The sequence below is a fragment of the Suncus etruscus genome, chromosome 3 (genome assembly GCF_024139225.1).
Source record: "Suncus etruscus isolate mSunEtr1 chromosome 3, mSunEtr1.pri.cur, whole genome shotgun sequence".
NCBI lineage: Eukaryota > Metazoa > Chordata > Mammalia > Eulipotyphla > Soricidae > Suncus > Suncus etruscus.
Genome location: NC_064850.1, coordinates 37,460,047 through 37,486,703, shown reverse-complemented (window position 1 = coordinate 37,486,703; position 26,657 = coordinate 37,460,047). Strand labels below are relative to the sequence as shown.

Genomic DNA, 26,657 nt, shown 5'->3' with positions numbered 1-26,657 from the left:
AGTTACAAAGTTATTCATGTTTGAGTTTCAGTCATAGAATGTCCAAAACCCTTCATTTTCTATCACCAGTCATTTCCCTTGTTTTCCTCCCACCTCACCCTGCCTTCTCCTCTACCTGCCTCTTTCTTCCTCTCTCCGTTCTCTCTCTTTCTCTTTCTCTGTCTCTCAGACACTATGGCTTGCAATACTGTAATAATGTCACTGAGGGATATCATGCCTATCGCTTTATCTCCTTTCAGCACCCTGTTCTTATCCAGAGTGACCATTTCCAACCATCATTGTCAAGTGGTCCCATCTCTGATCTAACTGCACTCCACTGATATTTGTAGCAGTTTTAAATTCAACTCTGTGTTTTGCTGATTTGGACTGGCAGCTTTTAAATGACTTTATATACAAATGTTTTGCTAGTGTGAAATCAGTTACCAGAGTTTTTAGGCACAAGCCACCCTAATACTCCAGCAATACTTGATCTCTTTGGGGTGTCTTCAATGCCCATGAAAAATATGTACCTCTAAACTGCACCAGTCTCTTCTTTAGCCCTCCCAAATTAAATAGATATAAATATACATTTATATATGAATTTATGTATATATACACATATATATAAGTATATAATAATATATAATACATATTATATATTAATATAATATATAATAGCATATATAGCTATAGAAGGCTATATAGATATTAAAGCTTCCACAACAGAGATGACAAAAATAGCAAGAACACAGACTTTGCATGTTGAATGACCAAGCTTCATTCATCCCTGGCATAATGGTTTCCCAAGTATTAAGGAGCAACCCCCAAACAAGGTGCCTGGAGTAGCCCTTCATCACCACCAGGGGTACTTCCAAAACAAAAACCAAAGAACATCTCAAAGCCTTGTTTGCTTTGAGTCAAAAATTCCTATATTCTGTCTGGAGAGATAGTACAGTGTGTAGGGTGCTTGCCTTTCATATAGCCAATCTGGGCTTGATTGCTGGTTTCCCATATAGTCCACCAAACCCACCAAGAGTAACTCCTGAGCACCACCAGGCCTGGCCCCAAAGTGAAACAAAACAAAACAAAACAAAATCTTATATTCAAGTTAAATCACTGACACCAGGGCATCTTATATGGTGTAGAAGCACTCACTGTGTGTGAGTTTCATGGCTGTTCAATTGTTGTGGTCTAGCCACATGGAGAAAAATGCCCAGTTGTCTGTCTCCCACTCGAGCAGCAAATTTGGGGGTGCAGGGATTGAAGGGAAGGAACACGCATTTGTGTTTCAGGTTAGTGAATGGCATAAGCCTGCTCCCTTGGGGCAAGGCAGTGAATTTAGGATTAGAAGCAAAGAAAAGGAAAAAGAGCAGCTAGGCCCATGGCTAGCTACATCAAAGCAGTCGGCAAGAACCCCTGCATCAGCTTGGGTATGCTGAGGATCAAAAGCAGCTGTCTGAGTCCTTGAAGATGCCCGCTGGCCTTTCTTAGCTTTCTTTGGGGGAAATCTGGAACAGGAGATGCTTAACTGGCTCACCCAGTGGCCCTCATTCTCCCATATTCATGTAAATCAGCACCACCCTGAACTGTAACACCTTCCATCTCTTCTAGAATGTTACGCCTGTCAGTTCCTCTGACAGGGGAACAAACAGTAAAATAAGGTCATTGGCAGGACTGTCAAGAGTGTTTTCCAAGCATCTTGTATGTTCTAAGGTTTTCCTCTTTTCATTTAAATCAAGTGAAGGAATCATCAAAAGGTTATTATGGTCTTGCTTTTGGAATATTAATCCTTTGGTGCATGAAAGGATTTCCCCTTGATTTATTCCACTTTTCTCTGACCTTTCACATGGCATGCTAATAGAAGAAGGCTCTGTGCTTGAATTTCTTGAAAGGGATTTGCTTCTTTGAGGCAATATTTTATACCACTCCAACTGGGCAAATGTCACAAAAAATAATTACTAAGCGCATTATTCAATATTTGTCTTTTGAGTCTGAATTTTTAAAATGAGAGCCAAGAATTTACTATTACCTAGTCATTTTTTTATTCCAGACATAGCAGTATATCTAATGACAGTCTAAAAATGTTTTATAGTCAAGATCATAGCATCTATAGTTATAAGACATAGCATAAAATTTCTAATTTCCCCTCCTATTGTTGTTGAGATTAGATTTGGGGGTTATCTAGTACTGCTGAGGAGGGGTGGGTCCATTTCGGGCCACATATGACCAACCAGCTTTGGCTTAACGTTAGCCTGGGAACGTAGTGCTGTACAGACACTGAGACATTAGAGGAGACCAGAGCCCCACCTACCAATGCTTGGAGTTTTCAAGGCTGCACCCAAAAATGCACAGAGGGTTTCAGAGTTACATCTCATGAGGGACAGATCTCAAGTCCTGAACTCTAACCTTTATTCTGTCTCCCAGCCCTTCAACTCCTTTTCTGTTCCTTTGCAAAATGTTTTTTTTTTTTTTTTTTTTGGTTTTTGGGCCACACCCTGTGCCGCTCAGGGATTACTCCTGGCTATGCACTCAGAAGTTGCTCCTGGCTTCTTGGGGGACCATATGGGACACCGGGGGATCGAACCGCAGTCCGTCCTAGGCTAGCGCAGGCAAGGCAGGCACCTTACCTCCAGCGCCACCGCCCGGCCCCGCAAAATGTTAAGTATAATGTCAGCAGTGATTTAAAATATACGAGTCTAATTTCATTTGTTTTTTTAAGGCTTATATTTCAATAAAAAATTAAAAGGAATTGTATTTTCAATATTTCAATGTATTTTAACATCATAAACATGAATTGAAGCAAACTGAATCCAATTCTTCCTCAAAACCTTTAGCTTATTTTAAAGTTATATGTCTATGTTATAAAAGCAATATGTGTTCAAGATAGAAAATTTAGAAACTATAAATTATAAATAGAAAATAATCATCAAAAACCGGCTAAGCTTTGCAAGAGCTGGCTCCCTGTGTGTGACACCAGGCAGGGAAAATCCGCGAAAGTACACTGGCCCAGTGGGGCTCAACTGTGAAAGACTGTGAGTGTGACCTGTCTATGTCTGTCTACTGTCCTCTTGCGTGAAACTCTTGCGAGTGGGGCAAAAAGAGCCTCCAGAAACCTCGCTCGCCCAGACGCCATTTTCAGGGAGGGACTTCAGAGCATAAAAACCGGCTAAGCTTTGCAAGAGCTGGCTCCCTGTGTGTGACACCATGCGGGGAAAATCCGCGAAAGTACACTGGCCCAGTGGGGCTCAACTGTGAAAGACTGTGAGTGTGACCTGTCTATGTCTGTCTACTGTCCTCTTGCGTGAAACTCTTGCGAGTGGGGCAAAAAGAGGCTCAGAGGAGCACGGCCGCTCTGCTTCGCTACGCGGCCGTGCACTCTTTCTAAGGAAAGAACTCCATTGCAACAAGAAGGAAAAATCACACTAAGAACGGTGCTATATCACAGAAGCAAACATTTCTCTCTGGACTGTCTTCTCTGTTGCATGCTCAGGCCTAAGATTTGACCCAGTGTGAGGCTTCATCCACGGAGGACTCCCCTCCCTTAGAGGCAAGTCAGCCCATCCAGAAAGGGAGGAGCCAGGAGTGTGCTGCCTACATCATATAGACAATGAATACCATCACAACACATAGAAAAACCCACAATACAAGTGTGACAATGGGGAAACAACGCAGGCCAGCATCAGACATAGAGAATGAAGATGACAATTCTGAGGACCAGATAATGACTGAACAACTAATCAACCTCTCAGATAAGGACTTTAGACTAGCAATATGGAAGGTGCTCAACAGACTCCAAGAAACCATGGATCGAGTTGAACAAAACACTACTAAGAACCAAGAAAATATGAAGGCAGAAATGACAAAACTCCAAACTGAAATAACATGCCAACTAACAGGACTGAAAAAGTCAGTAAACGAAGTGAATGACAAAATGGATAAGCTCTGGGACAGGGTATCAGAAGCTGAGAATAGACTTGGTGCTGTGGAAGATGAGATACATAACAATTCCATACAGCAGGAGAGATTGGACAAAAAACTTAAAGCAAATGAGCAGACAATGGAAAAATTAGTCAAAGAATGGGAACAGACGAAAATAGAAGTCTATGATAAGATCAACAGAAACAACTTAAGAATCATTGGAGTCCCAGAGACCCAGGAAGAAAATTTCCAGGAAGAATCAATGGTCAAGAACATCATTAAAGAGAAACTTCCAGAGCTAAAGAATATATGTGATCAAATCCTGCATGCCCGAAGAGTACCAACCAAAAGAGACCCCAGAAAAACCACCCCAAGACACATCCTAGTCACAATGACAAATCCCACAGATAGAGACAGAATTCTGAAAACAGCAAGATCAAAAGGGGAAATCATGTTCAAGCAAGCTTCCCTGAGATTTACAGCAGACCTGTCACCAGAAACACTCAATGCCAGAAAGCAGTGGTGGGATATTGTGACAAGACTGAATGAAATGAATGCTTCACCCAGAATACTATACCCAGCAAAACTCACTTTCCGGTTTGATGGAAGAATACATGGTTTCACAGACAAAAAACAGCTCAGAAACTTCACAGACACAAAACCAGTCTTAAGAGAAAAACTGAAAGACCTAATCTAAGACAAGACTACCCAAAAGACACACCAAATTTTGAAATAAAGATGGCGTTAAATCCCAGGACAATTCTTTCTCTCAACGTCAATGGACTAAATGCACCAGTTAAGAGACACAGAGTGGCTAAATGGATCAAAAAACTCAATCCAACCTTCTGCTGCCTACAAGAAACGCACCTGAATAGTCAGAACAAACATAGACTCAAAATAAAAGGCTGGAGAAAAGTTATCCAAGCAAACAACACCCATAAAAAAGCTGGAGTGGCCATACTAATATCAGATAATGCAAACTTTATACTCAGGAAGGTTGTAAGGGACAAAGACGGACATTTTATATTAATCAAGGGGTACGTAGAGCAGGAAGAATTCACTCTCCTAAACATATATGCACCGAATGAGGGGCCAGCAAAATATTTAATACAACTGTTGACAAATCTGAAAAATAATATCAACAACAACACAATAATTGTGGGGGACCTTAACACGGCTTTGTCAACACTGGACAGGTCAACCAGACTGAAACCCAACAAGAATATACTAGACCTGAGGAGAGAAATGGAAGAAAGAGGCCTAGTGGATATATATAGGACACTCCATCCCCAGAAACCTGGATACACATTCTTCTCCAATGTACATGGGACATTCTCCAGGATAGACTACATGCTGGCACATAAAACATACCTCCATAAGATCAAGAGGATAGAAATTTTGCAGACTACCTTCGCTGACCACAAGGCTCTGAAATTATTTGTGAACTCCAAAGGGACTCAGAAGAAACACTTTAACACCTGGAAGTTAAACAGCCTCATGCTCAATAACCAGTGGGTCCGAGATGAAATCAAGGAGGAAATAAAAAGGTTCCTGGAAACAAATGACAATAAAGACACAAACTCTCAGAACTTATGGGACACAGCAAAAGCAGTACTGAGAGGAAAATTTATAGCTTTGCAAGCACACATCAGGAAGGAAGAAGGAGCTTACCTGAGTAGCTTAATGACACAGCTAATAGAACTAGAAAATGCTCAACAAAAGGACCCAAGAATAGGAAGACAGAAGGAAATAACAAAGCTGAGAGCAGAAATCAACGAAGTGGAAACTCAAAAAACAATCCGAAAGATCAACGAAAGCAGAAGTTGGTTCTTTGAAAAAATAAACAAGATTGATAGACCACTGGCAAACCTAACAAAGAAAGAGAGAGAGAGAAACTTGATAACTCGTATCAGGAATGAAAAAGGAGAGATCACTACTGATATGACAGAGATTCAAAGGGTAATCAGAAACTACTTTGAAAAACTCTACGCCACTAAAAATGAGAACCTGGAAGAAATGGATAAATTCTTGGACTCTTATAATCTTCCACGGTTGAAGGAAGAGGATGTAGCATATCTAAACACCCCCATCACCATTGATGAAATTAAAACAGTAATCAAATGTCTGCCGAAAAACAAAAGCCCAGGTCCAGATGGATTCACTAATGAATTCTATCAAACTTTCCAAGAGGAACTACTGCCAATCTTGGCAAGACTCTTTCATGAAATTGAACAAACAGAAACACTTCCAAATAGCTTTTATGAAGCCAACATCACCTTGATACCTAAACCAGACAGAGACGCTACCAAAAAAGAAAATTACAGACCAATATCACTGATGAATGCAGATGCAAAGATCCTCAACAAAATCCTGGCAAATAGGATTCAATGCCTCGTTAAGAAGATCATCCACTACGATCAAGTAGGTTTCATCCCAGGAATGCAAGGCTGGTTTAACATCCGTAAATCTATCAACATAATACACAACATCAATAATAAGAAAAATAAAAACCACATGACCATATCAATAGATGCAGAGAAAGCATTTGATAAGGTCCAACACCCATTCTTGATCAAAACTCTCAGCAAGATGGGAATGGAGGGAACCTTTCTCAATATAGTGAAGGCCATCTACCACAAGCCAGTGGCAAATATTATCCTCAATGGAGAAAAACTGAAAGCCTTCCCTCTAAATTCTGGCACAAGACAAGGCTGTCCTCTCTCACCACTCCTATTCAACATAGCACTGGAAGTACTTGCTATAGCGATTAGGCAAGAAAAGGATATCAAGGGAATCCAGATAGGAAAGGAAGAAGTCAAGCTCTCACTGTTTGCAGATGACATGATACTCTATTTAGAAAACCCTAAAGACTCTATCAAAAAGCTTCTAGAAACAATAGACTCATATAGCAAGGTGGCAGGCTACAAAATTAACACACAAAAATCAATGGCCTTTCTATATACCAATAGTAATAAGGATAAAATGGACATTAAGAAAACAACCCCATTCACAATAGTGCCACACAAACTCAAATATCTTGGAATCAACTTGACTAAATATGTGAAGGACCTATACAAAGAAAACTATAAAACTCTGCTCCAAGAAATAAGAGAGGACACACGGAAATGGAAACGCATACCCTGCTCATGGATTGGCAGGATTAACATCATCAAAATGTCAATACTCCCCAAGGCATTATACAGATTTAATGCCATCCCTCTAAAGATACCCATGACATTCTTCAAAGAAGTGGATCAGACACTTTTGAAATTCATTTGGAACAATAAACACCCTCGAATAGCTAAAGCAATCATTGGGAAAAAGAATATGGGAGGAATTACTTTTCCCAACTTTAAACTGTACTACAAAGCAACAGTTATCAAAACAGCATGGTATTGGAATAAGGATAGGTCCTCAGATCAGTGGAATAGGCTTGAATACTCAGAAAATGTTCCCCAGAGATACAACCATCTAATTTTTGATAAAAGAGCAGGAAATCCTAAATGGAGCAGGGAAAGCCTCTTCAACAAGTGGTGTTGGCACAATTGGATAGCCACTTGCAAAAAATTAAACTTAGACCCCCAGCTAACATCATGTACAAAGGTAAAATCCAAATGGATTAAAGACCTCGATATCAGCCCCAAAACCATAAGATATATAGAACAGCACATAGGCAAAACACTCCAGGACATTACAGGCATCTTCAAGGAGGAAACTGCACTCTCCAAGCAAGTGAAAGCAGAGATTAACAGATGGGAATATATTAAGCTGAAAAGCTTCTGCACCTCAAAGGAAATAGTGCCCAGGATACAAGAGCCACCCACTGAGTGGGAGAAACTATTCACCCAATACCCATCAGATAAAGGGCTAATCTCCAAAATATACAAGGCACTGACAGAACTTTACAAGAAAAAAACATCTAACCCCGTCAAAAAATGGGGAGAAGAAATGAACAGACACTTTGACAAAGAAGAAATACACATGGCCAAAAGACACATGAAAAAATGTTCCACATCACTAATCATCAGGGAGATGCAAATCAAAACAACGATGAGATACCACCTCACACCCCAGAGAATGGCACACATCACAAAGAATGAGAATAAACAGTGTTGGCGGGGATGTGGAGAGAAAGGAACTCTTATCCACTGCTGGTGGGAATGCTGTCTAGTTCAACCTTTATGGAAAGCGATATGGAGATTCCTCCAAAAACTGGAAATCGAGCTCCCATACGATCCAGCTATACCACTCCTAGGAATATACCCTAGGAACACAAAAATACAATACAAAAACCCCTTCCTTACACCTATATTCATTGCAGCTCTATTTACCATAGCAAGACTCTGGAAACAACCAAGATGCCCTTCAACAGACGAATGGCTAAAGAAACTGTGGTACATATACACAATGGAATATTATGCAGCTGTCAGGAGAGATGAAGTCATGAAATTTTCCTATACATGGATGTACATGGAATCTATTATGCTGAGTGAAATAAGTCAGAGAGAGAGAAAAACGCAGAATGGTCTCACTCATCTATGGGTTTTAAGAAAAATGAAAGACACCCTGGTAATAATAATTTTCAGACACAAAAGAGAAAAGAGCTGGAAGTTCCAGCTCACCTCAGGAAGCTCACCACAAAGAGTGATGAGTTTAGTTAGAGAAATAACTACATTTTGAACTGTCCTAATATTGAGAATGTATGAGGGAAATGTAGAGCCTGTTTAGGGTACAGGCGGGGGTTGGGTGGGGAGGAGGGAGATTTGGGACTTGGGTAATGGGAATGTTGCACTGGTGATGGGTGGTGTTCCTTTTATGACTGAAACCCAAACACAATCATGTATGTAATCAAGGTGTTTAAATAAAAAAAATTATAAAAAAAAATAAAAATAAAAAAAATAAACAAACAAACAAAAAAAAGTATCATCATAAGTTTGAGAATTCTTTCTTTCCTTTATTGGTGTGGTAATGAGTCTCAGAGCCAAAACACACAAAACTGGAGTTCTGCAAATAAATTACAACTCTTGCCAAAAAAAAAAAAAAAAAAGAAAATAATCATCATCTAATTCCTGAGAGGCAGGCACTGTCAATATTGTTTTCCAGAATTGCAATGCATGTTATGTATACACATATACATATTTTATTATAAGATTTTGGTATTTTTCTAAGCTGCTTTTTAATTCTGAAAAATGCTGTTATAAGCATTTTCCAATGAATTGTTTGAAAAACAGATTTGGTAGATGTCTATCTTCTAGGTGTGCCCTATTTTTATTCAAACAATACCTTCTTGTTACATATCAATTTTGTTTGCATACTTTTGTTACTTAAAATGCTGCTTCAAAAACATATTTGGATATAATTTCAAATGTGCCTATTTCATTCCTTTATCAAATACTGTCCTAGATGGAGCTTGTCAAGTCTATTCTTCAACAGGCCTGTACTTATTTCACTATCACCAGGAGTTAATAACAATGCTTTATTCACTTAATGATCAGTAAGTTTAACAGCTAGAAATACTGTGATGGAGGGAAATCGGCATCTTGATGGTGATCATGATGTGGTAACACTGTACCCCTAAAAAAGTGAAAGAATTGCACTCCTGTAAACCAATGTTATCTCAATTAATTTGAAAAAAATATGTATGTAAAAAAACAGTATTTGGGGCTTGAGTACAGTGGGTAATGCACTTGCCTGGCATGTGGCTCACCTGGGTTGGATCTTCAGCAGCCCATATGGCCCCCCAAACCCTCCAGAAATGATCTCTAAGCACAGAGCCAGAAGTATGAATACATGATTTAGCAAATTTGAATGCTGAATGAATCAAAACGTTCAGTTCAGTGGACAAGCATCTGAGTTGGATCCCAGCCCCCCACACAAAGTTCTTTTTTTCTTTAGCCACAGAAGTTTGACTTAAGGTAAGATTATAGGCTTTTATTTTTGTTGTTGTTGTTATTCTTTTTTTTTTTTTTTTTTTTTTTTTTTTTTTAGTTTTGGGCCTCACCCAGTAGTACTCAGGGGGTTCTCTTGGCTCTGAGCTCAGAAATGACTTCTGACAGGCTTGGAGGACCATATGGGATGCTGGGGATCGAACCTAGGTGGGCAGTATGCCGGTAAATGCCCTCCCCATTGTGTTATTGCTCTGGCCCTTTCTTTTCCTTTTTAAGTTTGTTTTTCCTCTAAAGAAAATATATTGTTTTTCAATGAACATTGTTAAAGATTCTGAATTTGCTGCAGTTAACCAAATGATTGTTATTAAGATTTCCCATTTTCAGGCCTGCCAGTGAGACTTTTGACATATTTCAAAATAGCTCATGAGCTGATAATAAAAGAAACTTTAAACATCACCAGAGGAAATAATAATATATTTTTTAAAACCCAAGGTATTGCAATTCTTAATTCTTCCAGGCAGTAGTTAAATCAAATTGGTTAACGGGAGCCTATAGAAGAAAATTGATTCTGGAGAAAAAAATTGAACTTAATCAAATCTGTTATGTATCTCTGGTCATTTCTTTCCTCTCTTTAAATTGATGCTTCCATTTTATTTTATCCAAGTTTCCTGGAATTAAACATTTCCGAGACAGGTATTCATTTTAAACTTCACTAACACTCTTTTAAACAGGATGCTCTGCTTTCTCAATTTTACAGTGTTTCTTGTCTCTAGAGTGAACCAACGTCATAGGCCACAATAACTTGCTTGCTAAACGAAGCACTCGGAAGGAATGGAAGTATTGAATGTGAGTTCCATCAGAACTTACTCCGGGCACCGAGGCGATCATCTGTTTGCTCAAGATCGTTGACTCAGCTAGCTTGGTTCCAGCATCTGCACAAATAAACTAATAAGAAATTGAAAGGATCATTATTTCTAAGAGCACTGGGACTGTAATGAGTCATTTATATTTTTATGAACTTGGCTTAAATTCATTCATGATGACTTTGGTGACAGTGGGCCACCGTCTGGAAAATAGATGGAACTAAGCAATCACTGAAGGCTTACCCTGATTGCAAACTCAGAATACTCAGAGTATTCAGACTACTCTGAATAATTAGAATGCTTTAAAATACTCCAAATACTTTGACTACTCCAAATATTCCAAAACTCAGAATACTCCAACAGAGATTAACACGTTGATTCTCACCTTACCCAAACAGTATAGAAACCTGGAAATTGGATCTCAGTCAAGGAAGAAATGGGAGAAGGCATCATTATCATCTTCATTTTGAAGTTATTTTCTACACATTCTCATGTACTTCCTGGTGATCACTGAATTTTCAAGGATTTCCTGGGAATCTCTCATGATATCAGTTTGAATGAAACAGCCAGCCAATCAGCCTCCATTCTGCTTATCTCTCCCTTTCCTAGGTCCTTCCCTTTCTGGTCTTTCTCCTTTCACTTTCTCTCTGGCCTTGTCTGTGTTGATAATGCTCCCACATCTGGCCTATTTCCACCCACATCCACTCCAACAGTCATACAAGATGACAATGACCCATGAGTCTATTATCCTCCCTGCTATGATCTGAGAGCAGACTTGGGGTATATCACTTTTATCCCCACCCTCAGGAGTTCAGTCAGTGTAATGTGGGAGACCCTGGAGATGGGGTCCTCTAGACCTGGCATCTCAGCACAGTCTCAGGGCGGGAATGGATGGCAGCAGCAGGGAACTTTCTGAAAGTTCCATAGCAGGGTTGGACAAGGCTCATGCATGCTCACAATGGCCTCAAACATGGTGACAGAGAGCTAGAGGGTCTCTGTGGCCATGAACTCTGGCAGCACAACTAGCAAGAGGCAGGAAAGGCCTACATTTTCATTTTGTTTTGTTGTTTTTGGGGGGAGGGGCACAGTTGGCAATGCTCAGCAGTTACTCCAGGCTCTGCTCTCAGGAATCACTTCTGTTGGGCTGAAGACTATATGGGATGCCAGGGATCAAACCCGGCTTGGCTGTATGCAAGGCAAGTGCCCTTAAGTGTCCTCCTTAAACTTTTTCATTCCTTAACTTAGGAATGCTCCCCTTACCTCTCCTATTTCAGATTTAGTCTAATATAAGAAAAATTTAACTCAATAATATTATTTTTTAAAAAATTGCCTTTCATTTTGCCCAGACCCATAAATCAAAGAGTAAAGCATTTTGGTAGAGGTAATGATAGCAAGAAGGGAGCTAGAGGAATAGTTCAGCAGGAAGTGGCCCAACACACACACACACACACACACACACACACACACACACACACACACACACACACACACAGCAATTTCAAGAGCAATTTGATTCTCAAGTTGCAGACAGAATTCCCTATAAGCCTGTTCCAAAAGAAGTTTGGGGACACATGGGTCAGAACACCCACATTTTAGTCACTTCTCAACAAGCAGGAGACTGTTTAAGAGAAGAGGGGAGGAGCAGTGGAGTGAGGAGCTTGAGTGCCAACCTATAAGGGTGGTTTCATGCCCCAATACATGGATGCAGGCTTCAGAAGGACCTTGAGGAGGGCACAGAACTGGGAAGGCAGTAGCATTTCAGATATGACTAGTTTAAGGGAAAGAAGTCTTTCTTCTTAGCTAACATCCTTAACTGAGAAAAACAAATTACCTTTCCAAAGCAGGCTCAGCTCCCCTGGCACCCCAATAGGAGAGTAAATCCAAATGCCTGGTTTGAGGTAAGCGGTAACTCTCCCTAGTTAGAATTAATCAATAATCATTCCCAAATACAAAGGTATTCATCAGAACCTTGTGGATTCAGGGCTATAAAACTTCATAAATGTTTAAAACCATCTATGTTTCATCAATGCCTTTGGGCCCATGTAATTTTACACACTGTGTTCTTCATAAACTTCTGTCTTCCTTTAACATTAGCTGCTGAGCCTGAGCTAATTCCGTGATTGTTTTATAGAATTACACAAAAGACAAAGCTGTGATGAAAACCAGAGACTGGGAAGAAAGAGGTGCTACAGAAGGAGGAATTTTCTGTTCAGAGTGAGAAACAGGCAAGCCTACATGCTGATACAGGAACACAAAAGAAAAGCACTTCCTATTATGTGCTGTTACTCAATATTCATCATCAAAACCATCCTCAAAATAGCATCTCCACCTCTCATCCCACAGACGGACACGATTATTACTAACTCAACCAGCATTAAGAGTCCCACACGTCAGTAGTATCTGGATTAAAAACAACAGCCAGATCACTCCCATTTCTTTGTCTTCGGCCCACAATGAACCTCACTTGAAAAGAAAACCTTGCACCCACCTGGCTCCTTCCAACTTGGAAAGGCAGGTGGTACCCACACAGAGGGAGGGCCCCAAGTGGAGGAACAGACTGTCTCCTCCTGACACATCAAGGGTTGCAAAGGAAATTCTTTTGGATGGGAACATGCAGGCTTTCTGATGGTTTTTAGAGAGTTACCACTCTAGCATGCAGGTTCTGCTTGAATCCATCTTCAGACCACTCCTAATAGGCACATAAAATATGACAACAGGTCCGCAGAGGGGAAAAATTGCCAGGGAAGATAAAAATGCCAGTAGAAATGGAGAGAAAAAGTAAAATAATTCATCTTCCCTAATTGCAGAAGGATGATGAACAAATGGCCCACCCTTTAGAGAGGTGGAGAAATGAATTTTTCCATTGGGTAAATTCTTTCCTGATTCCAGGTCTCTGTTCTTCTATTTAAAGAGAGAGAGAGGGGCCGGGCGGTGGCGCTAGAGGTAAGGTGCCTGCCTTGCCTGCGCTAGCCTAGGACGGACCGTGGTTCGATCCCCCGGTGTCCCATATGGTCCCCCAAGCCAGGAGCGACTTCTGAGCACATAGCCAGGAGTAACCCCTGAGCGTTACCGGGTGTGGCCCAAAAACCAAAAAAAATAAAAAAATAAAAAATAAAGAGAGAGAGAGTAAGAGAGAAGAAAGAAAGAAAGAAAGAAAGAAAGAAAGAAAGAAAGAAAGAAAGAAAGAAAGAAAGAAAGAAAGAAAGAAAGAAAGAAAGAAAGAAAGAAAGAAAGAAAGAAAGAAAGAAAGAAAGAAAGAAAGAAAGAAGAGAAAGAAAGGGAAAGAAAGGAAGAAAGCAAGAAAGGAAGGAAGGAAGAAGAAAGAAAGAAAAGAAAGAGGGAAATAGGAAGTAGAGAAGAAAAAAATAAGGGAAGAATAACCTATAGAGGCCTGAGAAAGTAAAGCTGGTAAGGCACTTGTCTTACACTCAGCCAAAATGATGTTTGATCCCCAGCATCTTATATGTTTCCTCAGGCTCCTCCTGAGCACAGAGCCAAGAGTAAGTCCTGAAGACCACAGGAAAGTCCAAAATACCAAAAGTAAAAATAAAAAAATTAAAGTCTACTTAAATACTGAAAGCACCTAAATTTTTATGGTAAGAACAAAGGGTAGAAGGTCTGGTGGGACATCCCCAGGTAGAAGGCAGATATACTTTTGAGGCAAAGAATTCTGACTCCAGAAAGAATTTCTATAAATTAAAAGATAGACTGGTGCCTGACACTGTCTTGAAATACTGAGGACTTGGAGAGTGGGAAGTGACCATAGCCCATGTTCCTTAAGGGAATGAATGTTCTTTGTGCTAGAACACTTGAAAAAGAACAAAAGTAGACAGGGCCTAAAAATGAGAAGAAATAGCAAGAGCTGTGTCACTTCTTTGCAGGTCTGCTCAGTTACTGATCAGAGAAACAGCGTTAGAAATACACTGGTGTGTCCCATGGGAAGACTTAATGGCAAATTCAATGGTCCAGAAATGAGCCCTTCTCTTAAGTAAGGGGTCAGTGGCATCTAGGATAGATCCTAGTTGGGGTAAATGGGAGGGGAGGAGGGATTCTGCCAACTGTGCTTTCTTCCATATCTGAGCTGCATTTTAATTAAACAAAACCTGGTGCCAGAGAGATAGGACAGCAGTAGGGTATTTGCCTTGCATGTGGCCAACCCGGGACAGACCTGGGTTTGATCTTCAATATCCCACATGGTCTCCAGAACCAGTGAGAAGTGATTTTTGAGCACAGAGCCAGGAGTAATCCCTGAGCACCAACGGGTGTGGCCCAAAAATGAAAAAAAAAATTAAAACAACCCCCAAGCCCACTGTTCTCTGTAGACAGGCCACTGTCTGATGAAAATCTACTCTCTGGCTTGGGGGTGTCCTGACCTACAGAAAGCTACCAGAGAGCAGGCTCAATAACCCTGGTTCCTTCAGAAAACACCAAGAGGCTCCAAATACCTGGAAAGAGAAAAAAATAACAAAAATTCTAGAAAGTGGTGACCCTCAGAGGAGAATATGTTGCGGTCTCTCATCCCATGAGTGGCCCAGGCAAGGGCTTCTCTTGAGGAATTAGCTGGACAACAAAGGCAAAAAGGGTACTAGCTCTAATTTAGGTTGAAGCTGGTGCCTCCCTTTATTTCTCTCAGTTATGATGAGTTATAGTCTAAGAGTTTACAGAATAGATCTATCACCTCCCAGATGGCACTGCAGAGTTGGGCATTGAAACCTTATCCATAAAGTTGTTCCTCTTTATGGACAATGAGAGTTTCAAAGTGTCTCCTACATACCTGTCCAAATGAAATGATCACACAACTTCACTTCTGTACTCTAACAGATTTCAGCTCAATGATATAGATTGTTTTTTAAAAGATGCAGTTGTTTTGGCTAGAGAGAGTACAGCAGATAGGGTGCTCGCCTTGCATGAACCCAGCTTCAATCTCTAGCACCCCATAATGTCTCTCAATTCTGCCAAGAGATATTCCTGAGCTCAGAGCCAGGAGTAAGACCTGAGCATTGCTAGGCGTGGTCCACAAACAAACAAACAAAAGGATAAAAATGTCGCCCACATGAAAAAAAGCAAAACTGCTTTCCAAAGCTTTGACTTCTTTTGCCTGTTTATTTTTTTACCCCTCAAGTTAATTTGTTTTATTTATTTATGCACCAAGCAGGGATGTAGTAATGGCTGTTTTCGTGGCTTCCTGAAGCACCAGGCTGTTGGAAGCGTCACTGTGTTTGTGCCAACTTGGGATAAGTGCTTATTAAGGCTGACTAATGTACTTCATCAGAAATCAGCCTGTATAGCAGTGTCAGGGTGGGGTGCTAGACCCCAGGAAGATCAGCCTCCAAGACCTGCTCTGCTTCAAACTGAAAGCAACAAAGCAAATGCAGCCAATGCCTATGATAAAGCACCTTTGGGTGCTACTAAGATGGCACATCTCAACCCAACACAACCAGAAGCATGAAGCTTGCTTGTCAACTGGCTTGCCTGGGTCTCTGTGGAAGGTACTGTGAATGAGTTATCTTGTCCTATTCCCCATCAAGCAGGCACATTGATCTTCACCATATTGTTCTTGCTCTCAAAAGTGGTGTTGCTGGGAGTGTGTGCATGGAAGATAATGAGCCAAGGATAGTCCATCCAATAAAGCCATCTGTCTGTCTCACTGACTGACTGGCAGATGTCTTGGCTATGGTTGTGTTTCTGTTCTCCAATTAGGCCAAGGTAATCTTGATCCTGGGACTGATTTCATGCCTAAGACCAGAACTGTCACTTTCCAGAGATCACTGCTATCAGAAAGAGCTCATGTGCCCAGGGAAGCTCTTAAGGGGCAACTGAAAGCCATTCTTTTTGGAAAATACAGCCCTGTTTTTATACCCTCTCAAGTACTGGAGAAAAATATTGATTTTTGTTTTGTTTCGGGGCCACACCCAGTAGCACTCAGAGCTTATTTATTGCTCTGTGCTCAGGGGATCATTCCTAATGGACTTGGGGGACCATCTGGGGTGCTGAAAATTGAACCCTTGGTCAGTTAAATGCAACACAAGCACTCTACCTGATTTACTATCTCAGGCCCCAAGTACTTGATTCTTGTCCTAAGGCTTGGCAGTGTCTAAGGACAGGGCTGGGGGAGGGATTGTGAATGGTCAATGACAGGAGCTCACTCTCCTTTTCTTCCCAATAAACCCCTTCATTTCTGAGCATCCTTCAAGGCACATGTAGTTCCCTTTCCCACATTCTTCATCACTAAGTGAAGTTGACATGAACACAACGTATTACATAAGAGTGTAAAATCAACTTCACCAACTAGATTGTAAACTCCTGGCAGAAGGTAGCTAGCTGTGGCTTATTTGTCTTGTTTTCCAACACCTGGGTTGGGTCAGGTTGACAGCAGCTAAACTCTTGATGCTAGTGCATACCACCAGTGGCTCACACTTGGTTGAGGCCAAATTTACACAAATAGCATTGGTGTCAATGCTCTGATCTCTCAGCTAAGTTAGCCCCTATTTCCTCAACCCCCTTCCACAGTACTTCACAGAGTAGTACACACGCAGCCCGCTGGTTCATGGGATCTAACTAGGCTTTCTACATCTCTGCTCCCCAGTATCCAGTTCCGAAGACTGGTAGGAGCTGACTTGGCAAAAAAAGTCAGAAGTTCAAAAGCTTCATTTCAGGAGCCGGAGTGATAGCACAGTGGTAGGGCGTTTGCCTTCCACACAGCTGACCCAGTACATACCTGGGTTCAATTCCTGGCATCCCATAAGGTGCACCAACCCTGCCAGGAGTTATTTCTGAGTGCAGAGCCAGGATTAAACCCTGGGTGCCACTGGGTGTGGCCCCAAAACAAAACAAAACAAAAAAACTTCATTTCAGGCTCAAAGTCAGGGTAGATTCTTCAATGCAGGAGGCATAACAAAAAGCACAGATCCAGGGTTGGAGAGATAGCATAGTGGTAGGGTGTTTGCCTTGCCACGCTGTTAACACAAGACAAACCCCAGTTTGATTCCTGGTATCCCATATGGCCCCCTGTGCCTTCCAGGAGCAACTTGTGAGCACAGAACCAGGAGTAACCCCTGAGCGCTGCTGGGTATGACCAAAAAAAAACCAAAAACAAACAAAAACAAACAAAAACAAACAAACAAACAAAAAAAGCACAGACCCAGAAAAATAGCAGCCACAGGCCAGAAGTTGTAATTAGTGTGGAGAGAAAAAGAAGCAGGGTTGGGGAGCTGAGGGCTGCTGTAATAAGCTGGGCACATGATGGGAAAAGCCTGGGTAGGCAGTGCTCTACACGGAAATGGAACAGGAGATGGAGCAAATATGGACCTTGTCTCTCACACCAGCTCTGGAATCTAGGCAGACCTGGGCCCGGCTGGTGTCTGGAGTCTCAACCTTCTATTCACCAACTCAGAACCCACAGCTCTTATGGGTACCTGGATAAAGCGGTGAGTACAGGGAAAGTACAAAGCCAATTGCTTGGCATAAAGATAGAGCCCCACCAATGTTCCCTGTTCCCTTGTTTTTCCAAGTAGCACTGCAGAAACCAGTGATTTAGGAAACCAAACCAACCTTCTATCAAGGTCCCAATTTTCCTTAGTCATTGAACTCAAAGTTGACCTACACTGTCTGAAAAGGGAAGATAAACAGTTGACATTCCACAATGCACAAGGCACAAGGGGAGCAGGGAGAATGGTACCCTGATTCCTACCACAAACCAAGTCTTCAAACACCACCTCAATCCTTGAGGTGCAAGGAGGGGTTCTGAGTGATCTGACCCCCTCTGGCACAGTCAGCCTGCCTTTGTTCATACCACCCTCAGACATCCCCAAATTCACTCCACTTTCTTGCTAAAGCTTCCCCCTATAACTGGAAGTCTCTGGTATTGAATCCCATTTCCAGGAAAAGGCATTTACCTGCACCCACCAATCATTTATGACCTGCACAAGTCTCACTTCCTCCAGGAAGTCTGCATTAATTCCCTCTTAAGTTCCCCCCCCCACCTCTCTCTTAGAATAGTTAAATGGAGCTAGAGTGATAGCATAGCATAGTAGGGCATTTGCTTTGCATGCAGCTGAGCTGAGGCAGACCCAAATCATGATCCCCCGAGTCTGCCAAGTGTGATTTCTGAGCACAGAGCTAGAAGTAACCCCTGAGCTGGGAGTGGAGCAAACCCCTCCCCCCCCGAAAAGAATAATTACAGTTTGTCTTGTGTGATCTTATGTGTCTGCATAAATGACAGACAAAGGGTGATAGGGTTGTAGGGGTTTTATCCTTTATTAACCACCCTACAACCCAAAGCACAATCTTTCTGAGTTTTCCAGGCACCCTGGGTGCTATTATTTTTTTTCTACCTGCCTCCCTTCCTGGTTGGATCCAGATCTTGGCCTGGTCCAGCTGTGCCCACCCTCACCAACTCTTCTGCTTCATTGAGCTCCAGGTGCTTTCTGTATTCACGCATCTTTGTAGTCAGACCTCAGCTAGTCCATTAGTGTGGGCTATCTTAATCTGGTCCTACCCTCAGGCCCCTCTAATCTCCTGGACTGCAAAATTCTCGAGGACAAAAATGACTGATTCAATCTTTCATCACTCACAGAAATTATTTTCTCCAAAAACACAAAACACTCATTTCAGGGGGTTCTTTTGTGTCCATGAAAAGGAGTTGAACATGCATGGTATCTAGTAAATAAAGACTCATTTTAAGATCTACGGTTTCTCATTTCTAGACAATGATGCTTTTTACTTTTTTTTTTTTTTTTTTGATGGGTCCCAACCCAGTGACACTCAGGAGTTACTCCTGGCTCTGTGCTCAGAAATCACTCCTGGCAGGCTTAGAGGAACAGATGTGATGCTGGGGATTGAACCCGCTATGCTATCACTCCGATCCCAAAATGCTTGATTTCTGCTTAACACCTCACATCTTCCTTAACTTTCTCCCAAATTAAGTGCCCTAATGGAAAATATTCCACAGGAGGAAAACACCTACCTGGACCAGAAGAAGGAGGTTTGTATCCGGTAAAGGAGACTTGAGTTTCAGAGCCTGCAGAAGTTCTAAAACAACACTTCGAGACAAGTAGAATTTATCTCGTTCCTAAAGAAAACAAAATGGAAGGAGGTCAGAAATTTCTAAGAATTCAATTAGACTAGATCTATGTCCAAAGAGCTTCCAAATGAGTCACAGGCCAGAGATAAAAACAAAAAATGGAAGCCAGAGAGATAGTGCCAGGAGTAAGGCACTTACTTTGGTTCAATTCTCAGCAGCATCTCTGGTCCACCAAGACTGCCAGGAGCAGCCCAATGCGTAAAGTAGTTTCCCCAACAAGTTCCATATCCTATGGGGGGGGGGTCTGTGTTCAAGCTAGAAGCTAGACTAGAGTGTTTATTCCATTAGCTTATTCACCATCTTTCATAAAGATTAAGGGAGACATGAAGGAAGAAAAATTCCAGCCCACATAGGCCATAATCTAAGAGGAGTAAACCCTAAACACAGTCAGGTGTGACCTCAACAGCAAACAAATACATTAAAAAAGACTACTTAAAATGCATAATAAATTGTGCTTAATAAAATGAAATCTAAAGGGGGCTGGAGAGATAGCACAACAGTGTAGGACATTTGCCTTGCATGCAACTGACCCAGGACCAACGGTGGTTCAAATCCCGGCATCCCATATGGTCCCCTGTACCTGACAGGGGCGATTTCTGAGCACTGCAGGTGTGACCCAAAATCAAAACAAAAAAACCCGCCCCCCAAAAGAAATTCTTCTGTAATTAAGTTTAGAGAGGCATGGAGAATACATCATTTCGTGGAAAAGAAAAAAGACATCACTCTTTTTTTGAATGGTAGCAGACCTATCCGTGCTCAGAGCTTACTGCTGGCTCTTCATTCAGGAATCAGTCCTGGTGATATGGTGGTGACGCTAAGGTGGGCTGGGGACTAAATTAGGGTCAGCAGCAAGCAAGGCAATCACTCAACTCGCTCTACTATCTCTCCAGCCCTGAAAGATTATCTCTTAAGAAGTAAAATCATTGGAGCCAGAGAGATAGCACGAACATAAAGTGTTTGCCTTGCATACAGAAGGTTGGTGGTTCGAATACCAGCATCCCATATGGTCCCCTGAGCCTGCCAGGAGCGATTTCTGAGCATAGAGTCAGGAGTAACCCCTGAGCACTACCAGATGTGACCCAAAAACCAAAAAAAAAAAAAAAAAAAGAAGTAAAATCATTGAGTTTGGTTCTTTTTCTTGGGGGGTGGGTCACACCCAGCAGAGCTCAGGGGTTACTCCTGGCTGTACACGCAAAAATGGCTCCTGGCAGACTCGGGGGACCATATGGTTTGCCGGGATTCCAACCACCGTCCTTATGCATGCAGGGTAAACGCCCTACCTCCATGCTATTTCTCCGGCCCCCGAGTTTAGTTCTTGTTTACTAGAGATAAGTTCCCAGAACATAAGAAATCAAACCTAAAGGTCTAGTTTTCCATTAAAAAATGATGTTGAGAGAAACATGTACAACCGTTTAAAGGTCCTCGTCTCTTCAAGGGGTTTACTTTGTAAATGGTCTGTCACAAACATAGAAAAATAGACAATATATTATATGCCAGTATCTCTGTCAAAACAGAAAATTTTGTTTGATTTAATCTTCTCTTCTGAGTGGGATGGGCCATCTGCAAGCAGTACTCAGGTGTCCTAGAGTCCCACTCAGGCAATGCTTGGCCAAGCAGGCCAGAAGACTGAGAAAATGGTGCTCCTTAGGCTCCATGCTGCTCCCCAATTACCTGGGCTGGTGTGTGGTGCTTTGGTACTCCAGAGTCAAATCTGGCTGGCTATACCTGGGGGGGTCATGTGGTACCAGGGATGAAACTAAGGTTGGCTGCATACAAGGCATGTGCCTTAATTCTGTACTATCTCTCCAGATTCTATTTAAATTTTTTGTTTGTTTTGGGGTCACATCTGGCAGTGCTCAGGGGTTACTCCTGGCTCTGAACTCAGGAATTATTCCTGATAGTGCTCAGGGTACCACATGGGATGTCTGAGACTAAATCTGGGTCAGCTGCATGCAAAGCAAATGCCCTACCCATTATACTATTTCTCAGGCCCTATTTAAACTTAAAAAAAGAAGAAATGCCATATCTCAGACTCTAAATGCTATTCTATTTTCTTTCTTGAAGAAGCCACTATGTTGAATCTATGTTTATATATGTTTTCACACATGTACCACTTATTATTGCTCCATTAGCAAGTATAACATTGCTTTTACAGGTTTTTAAATTTTCTGTAGTGTACACCACTAGGTATATCTTCCTACAGTATATACATTTGTCCTACAATATATTTTGGAGATTAATTCCCACTGATATATGTGATCTCATACTTCCAATTAAATAATTCCATAGTTTTATTGTAGGATCATACCAAGATTCTCTGATCTGACTGACTTCCTATCAACAGATCACTAGATTATTTTCAATTCTGTTTCTATCTGTTTTTATCAATTAGAGCACATATGCCAAAGAGTAAACCAATGACTGGTATCTAGATTACTGGAGATCACTCACACCTGCTCCAATTAGAACCCAGGAGAAACAACACTATATGGCAGGCACCTCAGATACCTCTCTGTCCTCTGGATCAGAACCATGTGACTAAAGACCTGCATTCACTGTCTTTTCTTTCATTCACACTTACTCCTGCTATCTTGCCTCCTCTTGTGTCTAGTTATCTTTGATGAAGTGCTGGACACTTCATTTAAAAAAATTATGTGGATGGGTCCAGGGATAGCTTGGTGGTACAGCACCAGCTTAATTTATTTTATTTTATTTTATTGGATTTTGGGCCACACCTAGTGGTGCTCTGGTGTTACTCCTGACTTTAGGCTTAGGAATTACTCCTGGTGGTCTCAGAGGATCATATAGGATATGTCAGCATGCAAAGCAAACACCCTACCTGTTGTGCTATTGCTCTAGCCCCAGTGCCTTAAAATGCTTAAAATTTAAAGCCTCACTGATTTAAAATGTAAGGTCTCCAGTATGATCCCAAGCACCATCCTAGTGGTAGAATAAAGGGTGTAACAATAACAAAAGGAAGGAGAAAGACGATTTCATGAGGGATCTGCAATATTATCTTCCACCAAAGAGCTTTTAGTGTGCATCCACCAGACATCAGAGTACAAATAGCCTAAAGTTCCCTAACTAATCCATCTCAGCTCTTTATAAAAATCAGCTACCAAAGGGCTCTCTAACCAGAGGCCAAAGATGACAGCTGACGGTGTAAGAATGTTTAAGAATTTTTTTAAATTAAATGCATATGCAGAAAATTTCTAATGTTTATTTTCAGAGAAGTCTGTGAAAAAAATTGTGATATGTAAAGATATGAAAAAAGCTGATTATTTTGAGAACAATGTAAACAATCTAATCTTTGATGCTTTTACAACCAACTTTTACTGTGTCTATGCAAAATAATAATCAAAGTTTGATCTGGGGTTCCTGCCTCTAGTGAAAAGAAGGAGAACAAAGCTTTGTAGCCTTTCTCAACTTTTTTGTTTTGTTTTGAAAAGAAAGGGTAGAATTGTAGGATGACAACAAGCTATGAACCCAAAAGAAAGACAGTCTCCCATCTTCCTCTTTTTTTTCAAGTTAAAATCAATATTGTTTTTTTAATATATTTTATTTTATTTAAACACCTTAATTAATATATGATTGTGTTTGGGTTTCAGTCATGTAAAGAACACCACCCATCACCAGTGCAACATTCCCATCACCAATGTCCCAAATCTCCCTCCTCCCCACCCAACCCCTGCCTGTACTATAGACAGGCTTTCCATTTCCCTCATACATTCTCATTATTACATTATTACAGTTCAGAATGTAGTTATTTCTCTAACTAAACTCATCACTCTTTGTGGTGAGCTTCATGAGGTGCGCTCTTTTCTCTTTTGTGTCTGAAAATTATTATTGCAAGAATGTCTTTCATTTTTCTTAAAACCCATAGATGAGTGAGACCATTCTGCGTCTCTCTCATTCTCTCTCTCTCTGACTTATTTCACTCAGCATAATAGATTCCATGTACATCCACGTATAGGAAAATTTCATGACTTCATCTCTTCTGATGGCTGCATAATATTCCATTGTGTATATGTACCACAGTTTTTTAGCCATTCATCTGTTGAAAGGTATCTTGGCTGTTTCCAGAGTTTTGCTATGGTAAATAGTGCTGAAATGAATATAGGTGTAAGGAAGGGATTTTTGTATTGTATTTTTGTGTTCCTAGAGTATATTCCTAGGAGTGGTATAGCTGGATCGTATGGGAGCTTGACTTCCAGTTTTTGGAGGAATCTCTATATCGCTTTCCATAAAGGTTGAACTAGGCGGCATTCCCACCAGCAGTTCCTTTCTCTCCACATCCCCGCGAACACTGTTTGTTCTCATTCTTTGTGATGTGTGCCAATCTCTGGGGTGTGAGGTGGTACCTCATAGTTGTTTTGATTTGCATCTCCCTGATGATTAGTGATGCAGAGCATTTTTTCATGTGTCTTTTGGCCATTTGCATTTCTTCTTTGTCAAAGTGTCTGTCCATTTCTTCTCCCCATTTTTTGATGGGATTAGATTTTTTTTTTCTTGTAAAGTTCTGTCAGTGCCTTGTATATTTTGGATATTAGTCCCTTATCTGATGGGTATTGGGTGAATAGTTTCTCCCACTCAGTGGGTGGCTCTTGTATCCTGGGCGCTATTTCCTTTGAGGTGCAGAAGCTTCTCAGCTTAATATATTCCCATCTGTTAATCTCTGCTTTCATTTGCTTGGAGAATGCAGTTTCCTCCTTGAATATGCCTGTAGTCTCAATGTCCTGGAATGTTTTGCCTACATGTTGTTCTATATATCTTATGGTTTTGGGGCTGATATCGAGGTCTTTAATCCATTTGGATTTTACCTTCGTACACCTCATTCGGTGGATATATGTTTAGGAGAGTGATTTCTTCCTGCTCTATATACCCCTTGATTGATATAAAATGTCCATCTTTGTCCCTTACAATCTTCCTGAGTATAAAGTTTGCATTATCTGATATTAGTATGGCCACTCCAGCTTTTTCATGGGTGTTGTTGCTTGGATAATTTTCCTCCAGCCTTTTATTTTGAGTCTATGTTTGTTCTGACTATTCAGGTGCATTTCTTGTAGGCAGCAGAAGGTTAGATTGAGTTTTTTGATCCATTTAGCCACTCTGTGTCTCTTAACTGGTGCATTTAGTCCATTGACACTGAAAGAATTGTCCTGGGATTTAATGCCATCTTTATATCGAAATTTGGTGTGTCTTTTGGTCAGTCTTGTTTTAAATTAAGTCTTTCAGTTTTTCTCTTAAGACTGGTTTTGAGTCTGTAAAGTTTCTGAGCTGTTTTTTTGTCTGTGAAACCATGTATTCTTCCATCAAACCAGAAAGTGAGTTTTGCTGGGTACAGTATTCTAGGTTAAGCATTCATTTCATTGAGTTTTGTCACTATGTCCCACCACTGCTTTCTGGCCTTGAGTGTTTCTGGTGACATGTCTGCTGTAAATCTCAAGGATGCTTCCTTGAATGTAATTTCCTATTTTGATCTTGCTGTTTTCAGAATTCTGTCTCTATCTGTGGGATTCGTCATTGTGACTAGAATGTGTCTTGGGGTATTTTTTCTGGGGTCTCTTTTGGTTGGTACTCTTCGGGCATGCAGGATTTGATCACATATATTCTTTAGCTCTGGAAGTTTCTCTTTAATTATGTTCTTGACCGTTGATTCTTCCTGAAAATTTTCTTCCTGGATTTCTGGGACTCCAATGATTCTTAAGTTGTTTCTGTTGAGCTTATCATAAACGTCTATTTTCATCTGTTCACATTCTTTGACTTATTTTTCCATTGTCTGTTGATTTGCTTTAAGTTTTTTTTTCCAATCTCTTCTGCTGTATGGAGTTGTTATTTATCTCATCTTCCACAGCACCAATTCTATTCTCAGCTTCTGTTACCCTGGTGTAGAGCTTATCCATTTTGTCATTCAATTCATGTACTGATTTTTTCAGGCCTTTTATTTGACCTGTTATTTCAGTTTTGAGTTTTGTGGTTTCTGTCTTCATATTTTCTTTTTTCTTATTAGTGTTCTGTTCAACTTGATCCATGGTTTCTTTGAGTTCTTTGAGCATCTTCCATATTGCTTGTCTAAACTCCTTATCTGAGAGATTGATTAGTTGGTTGGTCGTTTTCTGGTCATCAGAACTGTCATCTTCATTCTCTATGTCTGATGCTGGCCCGCGTTGTTTCCCCATTGTCACACTTGTATTGTGGGTTTTTCTACGTGTTGTGGTGGTATTCATTGGCTAAATGATATACACGGACACGCTCCTCTGGCTCCACCCTTTATGGGTGAGTTGACTTGCCTCCAAGGAAGGGGTGTCCTCCGTGGATGAAACCTCACACAGGATCAAATCTTATGCCCGAGCATACAGCAGAGAAGACAGTCTGGGGAGAAATGCTGGGCTTTAGTAATCCAGCACAGTTCTTAATGTGATTGTTTTCTTCTTGTTTCAATGGCGTTCTTTCTTTATGAAGAGCGCATGGCCGCGTAGCGAAGCGGAGTGGCCATGCTCTGCTGGAGCCTTTTTTCGGCCCACTCCCAAGAGGTTCAGGCGACAGGACAGGAGACAGACACACACAGGCAGCACTCACAATTTCTCATGGTTGGGCTCCACTGGGCAGGCATAGTTTCGTAGATTTTTCCAGCGTGCGGTCACAAACAAGGGACCTGACTTCTGCAAAGTACTGCTTATAGCTGGTTTTCACATTATGAAGCAGTTCCTTGGTGTTCCCGCCCTTAAATGAGCCTCTGGGAGAGCGAGTTTTCTGGAGCCTCTTTCAGCCCACTCCCAAGAGGTTCAGGCAACAGGACAGGAGACAGACACACACAGACAACATTCACAATTTCTCACGGTCGGGCCCCACTGGGCAAGCGTAGTTTCGTACCATCTTCCTCTTTCCTTTAAACCTCTCATTTGATATGTAAAAGCCCACCTGGAT

The 26,657-nt window shown here is 41.1% G+C and overlaps 1 protein-coding gene across 1 annotated transcript in view; it reads right to left on the bottom strand.

Moving 5' to 3' along the window:
• Positions 1-26,657, bottom strand: part of UNC79 (unc-79 homolog, NALCN channel complex subunit) — a 307,457-nt gene that overhangs the window by 24,213 nt on the left and 256,587 nt on the right. Inside the window, exons 44-45 of the mRNA XM_049769769.1 lie at positions 19,614-19,718; positions 10,653-10,730 (exon numbers count right to left, since the gene is read on the bottom strand). Of these exons, the coding sequence (XP_049625726.1) occupies positions 10,653-10,730; positions 19,614-19,718 (183 nt within the window). The remainder of the gene's footprint in view (positions 1-10,652; positions 10,731-19,613; positions 19,719-26,657) is intronic.